At 43.0% G+C, this 10,000-nt stretch overlaps 1 protein-coding gene across 1 annotated transcript in view; it reads left to right on the forward strand.

Moving 5' to 3' along the window:
* The window catches only part of LOC114563296 (ATP-binding cassette sub-family A member 1), a 66,110-nt gene that overhangs the window by 27,314 nt on the left and 28,796 nt on the right, over nt 1-10,000 (forward strand). The window contains exons 10-11 of the mRNA XM_028590140.1: nt 3,677-3,920; nt 5,773-5,912. Of these exons, the coding sequence (XP_028445941.1) occupies nt 3,677-3,920; nt 5,773-5,912 (384 nt within the window). The remainder of the gene's footprint in view (nt 1-3,676; nt 3,921-5,772; nt 5,913-10,000) is intronic.

Genomic DNA, 10,000 nt, shown 5'->3' on the forward strand with positions numbered 1-10,000 from the left:
TGGGTATTAACTTAGAGGGAGTTTTTCCTCGCCACTGTCGCACTGGGAATTACTGTAATTGTTGGAATTGATGGGGCTTTGTAAATTATAGAGTGTGGTCTAGACCTACTCTATCTGTAAAGTGTCTTGAGATAACCTATGTTATGATTTGATACTATAAATAAAATTGAATTGAATTTACACACTGGGTATTACCTGGGGACACACTGGGTATTAACTGGGGACACACTTTGTATTAACTGGGGACACACTGGGTATTAACTGGGGACTAACTGGGGACACACTGGGTATTAACTGGGTACTAACTGGGGACACACTGGGTATTAACTGGGGACACACTGGGTATTAACTGGGGACACACTGTGTATTAACTGGGGACTAACTGGGGACACACTGGGTATTAACTGGGGACACACTGGGTATTAACTGGGGACACACTGGGTATTAACTGGGGACTAACTGGGGACACACTGGGTATTAACTGGGGACACACTGGGTATTAACTGGGGACTAACTGGGGACACACTGGGTATTAACTGGGACACACTGGGTATTAACTGGGGACACACTTGGTATTAACTGGGGACTAACTGGGGACACACTGGGTATTAACTGGGTACTAACTGGGGACACACTGGGTATTAACTGGGGACACACTGGGTATTAACTGGGGACACACTGTGTATTAACTGGGGACTAACTGGGGACACACTGGGTATTAACTGGGGACACACTGGGTATTAACTGGGGACTAACTGGGGACACACTGGGTATTAACTGGGGACACACTGTGTATTAACTGGGGACTAACTGGGGACACACTGGGTATTAACTGGGGACACACTGGGTATTAACTGGGGACACACTTGGTATTAACTGGGGACTAACTGGGGACACACTGGGTATTAACTGGGTACTAACTGGGGACACACTGGGTATTAACTGGGGACTAACTGGGGACACACTGGGTATTAACTGGGGACACACTGGGTATTAACTGGGGACTAACTGGGGACACACTGGGTATTAACTGGGGACTAACTGGGGACACACTTGGTATTAACTGGGGACTAACTGGGGACACACTGGGTACTAACTGGGGACACACTTGGTATTAACTGGGGACTAACTGGGGACACACTGGGTATTAACTGGGGACACACTTGGTATTAACTGGGGACACACTGGGTATTAACTGGGGACACACTGGGTATTAACTGGGGACACACTGGGTATTAACTGGGGACACACTGGGTATTAACTGGGGACACACTGGGTATTAACTGGGGACAGTTGGTCTGTGTTACATGTGTTAAAACAACCAGATGGTGCAGTCAACAGTTTCTGATAAAGATCTGTTTGTCCGAGAGTAAAGTTCAGTCAGCATAACCCAGTTTGATTTGTTCACCCTGAGGACACACACTCTCACACACACACACACACACACACACACACACACACACACAGACACAGACACACACACACACACACACAGACACACACACACACACACAGACACACACACACACACAGACACACACACACACACACACACACACACACACACTCACACACACACACACTCTCACACACACACACACACACACACACACACACACACAGACACACACACACAGAGACACACACACACACACTCTCTCACACACACACACACTCACACACACACACACACACACACACACACACACAGAGACACACACACACACACACACACACACACACACACACACACACAGAGACACACACACACACACACACACACACACACACACACACACACACACACACACACACACACACACACACACACACACACACACACACACACACACACACACACACACACACACACACACACACACACACACACACACACACACACAGACACACACAGACAGACACACACACACACACACACACACACACACACAGACACACACACACACACACACACACACAGACACACACACAGACACACACACACACACACACACACACACACACACACACACACAGACAGACACACACACAGACACACACACACACAGGGCTGAAGTGAGAACGTGACTGCTGTGTGTAGTTTGGTTGAAGAAATGAGAACACCTTTCCCTCAGATTAGTCGAGTCAGTTTCACTTCTGCTCAAATCTCAGAGTCGACCTGCAGTAACTTCCCACTCTTCTCTAGTTACTCCTAGTTACTCTGGTTACTCTAGTTACTCTAGTTACTCTAGTTACTGTAGTTACTCTTGTTACTCTGCAGATTCCCACCCAACGGTATTCATTAACTGCCTTTAATGGAGTATTACCGGCCCGCTGATAGAACATGTTTTAAGCTTTTATTGTGAAAGAGTTGTTGTGTTTGGGAGCTTTTATTGTGAAAGAGTTGTTGTGTTTGGAAGCTTTTATTGTGAAAGTTGTTGTGTTTGGAAGTTTGGACTTTCCCAGAATGCCTTTCTGTCTAAATGATGTCCTGACCTGCTGATGTCATCAGACAGAAACAGGAAGTGTCATCAGATAGAAACAGGAAGTGAGTGTCAGCTGTTTGTGGTGAGTAAGGGTTCATGTTGAGGACATTAAACTCTGTAAACACACGGAGCAGCTGACTCCTCTGGTTTCTATGGAGACTTAAACGATATTAAGCTAAATATAATCAATAAATGGTAGAAATAGTTGTGTGTGTGTGTGTGTGTGTGTGTGTGTGTGTGTGTGTGTGTACAGCTGGCCGGTATGAACAGCTGTAGTACTAGTATGTAACAGTAATAGTACACGAGGTTCGTAAAGGTGCTTGAAATCCTTGAAGATCCTTGAATTTTGATGTTTTTATGGTTTGAAAATAGGTCCTGTATCAGTCTATAGGTCCTGTATCATTTTAGGTATTCTTGTATCAGTCTATAGGTCCTTGTATCAGTCTATAGGTCTTGTATCAGTCTATAGGTCCTTGTATCAGTCTATAGGTCTTGTATCAGTCTATAGGTCTTGTATCAGTCTATAGGTCTTGTATCAGTCTATAGGTCTTGTATCAGTCTATAGGTCCTGTATCAGTCTATAGGTCCTGTATCAGCCTATAGGTATTGTATCAGTCTATAGGTCCTGTATCAGTCTATAGGTCCTGTATCAGTCTATAGGTCCTGTATCAATCTATAGGTCCTGTATCAGTCTATAGGTCCTGTATCAGTCTATAGGTCCTGTATTAGTCTATAGGTCCTGTATCAGTCTATAGGTCCTGTATCAATCTATAGGTCCTGTATCAATCTATAGGTCCTGTATCAGTCTATAGGTATTGTATCAGTATCAGTCTATAGGTCTTGTATCAGTATATAGGTCCTGTATTAGTCTATAGGTCCTGTATCAGTCTATTGGTCCTGTTGTAGTCTATAGGTCCTGTATCAGTCTATAGGTCTTGTATCAGTCTATAGGTCTTGTATCAGTCTATAGGTCCTGTATCAGTCTATAGGTCTATAGGTGTGTACAGCTGGCCGGTATGAACAGCTGTAGTACTAGTATCTAATGTACTGTGTGTACTGTGTGTACAGCTGGCCGGTATGAACAGCTGTAGTACTAGTATCTAATGTACTGTGTGTACTGTGTGTACAGCTGGCCGGTATGAACAGCTGTAGTACTAGTATCTAATGTACTGTGTGTACTGTGTGTACAGCTGGCCGGTATGAACAGCTGGGTGGACCTGAGGAACGAGATCGTGTTCCTGACCCAGAACGCCACCTCCTCCCCCAGCACCATGTACCAGGCCGTGTCCCGGATCGTGTGTGGCCACCCCGAGGGGGGGGGCCTGCAGATCAAGTCCCTGAACTGGTACGAGGACAGCAACTACAAGGCCCTGTTCGGTAACCACGGCAACAGCACCGAGGACGAGGCTGCCGCGCTCTACGACAACTCCTCAAGTAAGTCCAGGCCCGTTAGGTTCTGGTCCAGGCCCGTTTATACTAGACTTACCTGCAGTAACCTCCCACTCTTCTTTAGTTACTCTAGTTACTTTAATTATTCTAGTTACTCTCGTTACTCAACTTACTCTAGTTACTGTAGTTACTTTAATTACTGTAGTTACTTTAGTTTAGTTACTTTAGTTACTCTAATTACTTTAGTTACTCTGGTTACTCTGGTTACTCTGGTTACTTTAGTTATTCTAGTTACTCTAGTTACTCTCGTTACTCAACTTACTCTATTTACTGTAGTTACTTTAATTACTCTAGTTACTTTAGTTTAGTTACTTTAGTTACTCTACTTACTCTAATTACTTTAGTTACTCTGGTTACTCTAGTTACTCTAGTTACTTTAATCACTCTAGTTACTGTTTCTACTAGAGATGTTCTGGTCCAGACCTGTTTATACTAGAGATGTTCTGGTCCAGACCTGTTTATACTAGAGAGGTTCTGGTCCAGACCTGTTTATACTAGAGAGAGTCTGGTCCAGACCTGTTTATACCATACTAGAGAGGTTCTGGTCCAGACCTATTTATACTAGAGATGTTCTGGTCCAGACCTGTTTATACTAGAGATGTTCTGGTCCAGACCTATTTATACTAGAGATGTTCTGGTCCAGACCTGTTTATACTAGAGAGGTTCTGGTCCAGACCTGTTTATACCATACTAGAGAGGTTCTGGTCCAGACCTATTTATACTAGAGATGTTCTGGTCCAGACCTGTTTATACTAGAGATGTTCTGGTCCAGACCTGTTTATACCATACCAGAGAGGTTCTGGTCCAGACCTGTTTATACTAGAGATGTTCTGGTCCGGACCTGTTTATACTGGAGAGAGTCTGGTCCAGACCTGTTTAAACTAGAGATGTTCTGGTCCGGACCTGTTTATACCATACTAGAGAGGTTCTGGTCCAGACCTATTTATACTAGAGATGTTCTGGTCCAGACCTGTTTATACTAGAGATGTTCTGGTCCAGACCTGTTTATACTGGAGAGAGTCTGGTCCAGACCTGTTTATACCATACTAGAGAGGTTCTGGTCCAGACCTATTTATACTAGAAATGTTCTGGTCCGGACCTGTTTATACCATACTAGAGAGGTTCTGGTCCAGACCTGTTTATACCATACTAGAGATGTTCTGGTCCAGACCTGTTTATACTAGAGAGAGTCTGGTCCAGACCGGTTTATACTAGAGATGTTCTGGTCCGGACCTGTTTATACCATACTAGAGAGGTTCTGGTCCAGACCTGTTTATACCATACTAGAGAGGTTCTGGTCCAGACCTGTTTATACCATACTAGAGAGGTTCTGGTCCAGACCTGTTTATACCATACTAGAGATGTTCTGGTCCAGACCTGTTTATACTAGAGATGTTCTGGTCCGGACCTGTTTACACCATACTAGAGAGGTTCTGGTCCGGACTTGTTTATACCATACTAGAGATGTTCTGGTCCAGACCTGTTTATACTAGAGTCCCATTCTGCCTAAAATGCTGAGTTAATACACTGATCTGATGTGTGTGTGTGTGTGTGTGTGTGTGTGTGTGTGTGTCTGTGTGTGTGTGTGTATTTGTGTGTGTGTGTGTGTGTGTGTGTGTGTCTCTCTGTGTGTCTCTGTGTGTGTGTGTGTGTGTGTGTGTGTGTGTGTGTGTGTGTGTGTGTGTGTGTGTGTGTGTGTCTGTGTGTGTGTGTGTGTGTTCTCTCTGTGTGTGTGTGTGTGTGTGTGTGTGTGTGTGTGTGTGTGTGTGTGTGTGTGTGTGTGTGTGTGTGTGTGTGTGTGTGTGTGTGTGTGTGTGTGTGTGTGTCTCTGTGTCAGCTCCCTACTGTAACAGTCTGGTCCAGAACATGGACTCTAACCCGATGTCCAGGATGATCTGGCAGGCCCTGAAGCCCCTGCTGCTGGGGAAGATCCTGTACACGCCCCACACCCCCGCCACGCAGAGGGTCATCCACGAGGTATGACATCACTTCCTGTCTCCTCAGGGGGGTATGACATCACTTCCTTGCGAGTGTTTTGATTCACACCTCGATCTTTTTCATGACCCCTATCGAGTGGTTTTGGTGCAGGGTAGATGCTAGATCAGACCTTCTGTACGTGTTGGGGCCAAATCCGGCCCGCAGATCAATTTGGGTTCACAAAAAATGCAAATCAGCCCACCTACTTTTTTTCACTTTTTTAAAGTTTTTGTCACATTTTTTTCGAAGATTTTGGCGCTTTCTGTGATGTTTTTGCCACTTTTTCTAGCATTTTTTGCCGCTTTTTTTCTATGATGGCTACCAAACTTCTTTGCTGACTTTTTTTTAGGGTTTTATGTCGACTGTCAACTGTGAGTGAGAAGACTCTATGATACATGCAATCATAACGTCAAAGATATTTCACTTTTTAGATGAAATAAAAGCATGTTAATAAACTGGTCAGTGTAACTCTTATCAGTAAATTTTTTGAAGCACAAACGCATATTTGGAAAAACAGAAAAATGGGTTCAAATATCCACTTTTTTCCACCTTGACAAATTCAAAAATTTGGATCTTTAAACTGTTTTTCCAATTTTCTGTTTTTTATTCAGAGGATCAGAAATTGAGAAAATTACAAAATTGCGTCTGGGCTCCAATTATTCAATACTGCCATGGTATTCTCTTCCTCGTTCCACCTAGCCCCCCCACTCGAAACCAAACTCTTATCAGTTTTAGTTTCTTTGGTCCATATGCAGTTAATGAGCTGCATGTTCCACAAACAAGAGGGAGAGAATACCATGGCAGTATTATGAATAATTGGAGCTCAGATGCAATTTTGTAATTTTTTTAATTTCTGATCCTCTGAATAAAAAACAGAAAATTGGAAAAACAGTTTAAAGATCAAAATTTTTTATTTGTCAAAAAATATTGGATATTTGAACCCATTTGTCATTTTTCCAAATGTCCGTTTGTGCTTAGAGAATTGAACAGATGAGCATTACACGGACCTAAACTCTACATCATGGGTCTTAAACTCGCGGCCCGGGGGCCAATTGAGGCCCGTGGGATGATATTTTGTGGCCTTCCCTTCATGACATCAAAGTTTAGTGTCAGTGTGGCCCCCGCGTTGATCTGAAACGCACCTTTCTGCTAAGTCCTTGTGTGTGCCGCACTTGCCACGCTTTTATTATTATTTTTTTTATCACTTACGGGCTACTGTGCGTTTCAAAATCCACTAAGTAGGCAAGGAGAGGATTTAAAAGTTTAACAAGTATTTATTTAAGTAAAATCATAAGAGCACAAACGTGTACACGGGTCCGAGTTGAGCAGGAAACAGGCTTCTCTCATCAGACTGAATTTTCTGGTTTATACATGAATTCATATATCAGTCTCTAAGAGCATTTTGATTCATCAGCTGTTAGGCAGACTTTAACTCTGCTGATGGTCAGAGAGAACAATGCACCGCTGTTGTCCGTCACAGGTTGAGAAGTAACTTTAATAGTCAAACTGATATCAAACTGATATTAACTTTGTTGCTGCACTCTTGTTGCTTTCTGACCACCGTCATACAGTGCTGCTGTACAACAGTATCCTTTTCTCATTTTGCATGACTAAGCTGTCACAGTGCTCTTCCACTAAACACAACTATAATTCAACTATGATTTGTATCCTCATAAAGCATAGCCAGCTTGACTGATTATTTTTATTTCTTACACTGCCGTAGCTAGTCTCGTGACAGCTTCCTGCGGCGTTTGTTGTCAACGGTTGTCAAGCTAGCCAACAGCGAAGTACCTGGTGAAGTATCAACGTTAGTCACTTGGTTGAAACGTGTTCCGGAGTAACAGAAAATATGTCTTCACCCAGTTCCAGTCATGTATCTCTCAAAACGTGGCGTGAAGAGAGAGGTTGGCGACGAGCTCAGGCAATTTCAGTGAAAGTGGGAGACAGAATATTTTGTTATCGAGCACAGGGGCACCCCTACGTGTCTCATGTGCACAGAGAAAGTTGAGGTGTATAAGGAGTATGACATCAGATGTCATTACTCAACTAAACATGCTGAGGAGCATACAAAATACCAGCGAGATGAGAGAAAGAACCGGGTCGCCAAGCTTAAAACATGTCTATTGAGCCAACAAGATTTAAATAAGAACTTCTGTTGAATACGTGATGCGGCCCAGCCAGACCCACACCCTCCCTCGAGCAGCCCCCAGGTAAATTGAGTTTGAGACCCCTTCTCTACAAAAATGTAGTGTAATGTACTATAATGTAGTGTGGCGATGTCATGATGTGTTTAAATGTAGCTTATAGAGGTAGACCGATTAATCGGCACCGATAGTTGATTGGTGGAACTATCGTTATCGGCAAAAATCCATACCGATAGTTTTTCCTGGTTGCGTCCGTTGCTGGAGCTGTAATTCATTACACAGTACACGAGAGCTGAGAAGGGTCTGCTGTTCTCTAGAGGCTCTTTCTAGCCTTTACATCATGCATTACAATAGCTCCTCTAGAGGGTCTTTCTAGCCTTTACATCATGCATTACAATAGCTCCTCTAGAGGCTCTTTCTAGCCTTTACATCATGCATTACAATAGCTCCTCTAGAGGGTCTTTCTAGCCTTTACATCATGCATTACAATAGCTCCTCTAGAGGCTCTTTCTAGCCTTTACATCATGCATTACAATAGCTCCTCTAGAGGGTCTTTCTAGCCTTTACATCATGCATTACAATAGCTCCTCTAGAGGGTCTTTCTAGCCTTTACATCATGCATTACAATAGCTCCTCTAGAGGGTCTTTCTAGCCTTTACATCGTGCATTACAATAGCTCCTCTAGAGGGTCTTTCTAGCCTTTACATCGTGCATTACAATAGCTCCTCTAGAGGGTCTTTCTAGCCTTTACATCGTGCATTACAATAGCTCCTCTAGAGGCTCTTTCTAGCCTTTACATCATGCATTACAATAGCTCCTCTAGAGGCTCTTTCTAGCCTTTACATCATGCATTACAATAGCTCCTCTAGAGGGTCTTTCTAGCCTTTACATCATGCATTACAATAGCTCCTCTAGAGGGTCTTTCTAGCCTTTACATCATGCATTACAATGGCTCCTCTAGAGGCTCTTTCTAGCCTTTACATCATGCATTACAATGGCTCCTCTAGAGGCTCTTTCTAGCCTTTACAGGTGATCTTCTATCCAGCCTGGAACTTGGGCCTTTTTTCTGGGTTGTTGAGCATTAAATCCAAACTGTTACATCCAAGATTTATCCACTTGATTCAATTCAATTTTATTTATAGTATCAAATCATAACAAAAGTTATCTCAAGACACTTTACAGATAGAGTAGGTCTAGACCACACTCTATAATTTACAAAGCCCCAACAATTCCAGTAATTCCCTGAAGAGCAAGCAGTGCGACAGAGCATTTGTTCAGTCTCCATCTCCTTTCCAGATATTTCCCAGATATCAAGACAGTGGCGAGGAAAAACTCGCCCCTGTCCATGATGTCCATAATTCATCAAGTTTTCGGTCATTTCTGCCGCTAACTCCGTGCTACCCATATACAGTAGGTGCTACCGACAAGGGAATCTCCCATGATGCCTTTGTTTATGTTTTCAACCAATGGGAAGGCCGGTCCGTCACACATTACGCCTTATATGGGCATCCAAGCGAGAACAGAGAGTATATAGATCCCTCCAGGTCAGAGATCGTCTGTTACCGCTCTAAACCGACAGTTTAACTGTTTTTATTTGTTATTTATTACTTTTTGTTTCAGTTTGAATGAATGTCTTTTATTGACTTCAATATTTATATTTATTTCATTTAGCATGTTTTTATTTTTATAATAAAGTTCAGCACTGTTTTAGTTGGAGTGTCATGTTTGTTTTTATCCAGTATCGGTTCTAAATACTATCGGTCGATTAATCGGTTATCGGCAAATACGGCCCAACCTAGCTATCTGTATCGGTAAAATCCACTATCGGTCAACCTCTAGTAGCTTACTCTAAGCGTTATGAGGTGTTTGCGTGGCTGCCAATCCTAAATAATTAAGGAATTGTTCCATGTTACATGAACATACTCCATGTTGGTTCCATGTGGA

Source organism: Perca flavescens, chromosome 10, assembly GCF_004354835.1.
Source record: "Perca flavescens isolate YP-PL-M2 chromosome 10, PFLA_1.0, whole genome shotgun sequence".
Classification (NCBI taxonomy): Eukaryota; Metazoa; Chordata; class Actinopteri; order Perciformes; family Percidae; genus Perca; species Perca flavescens.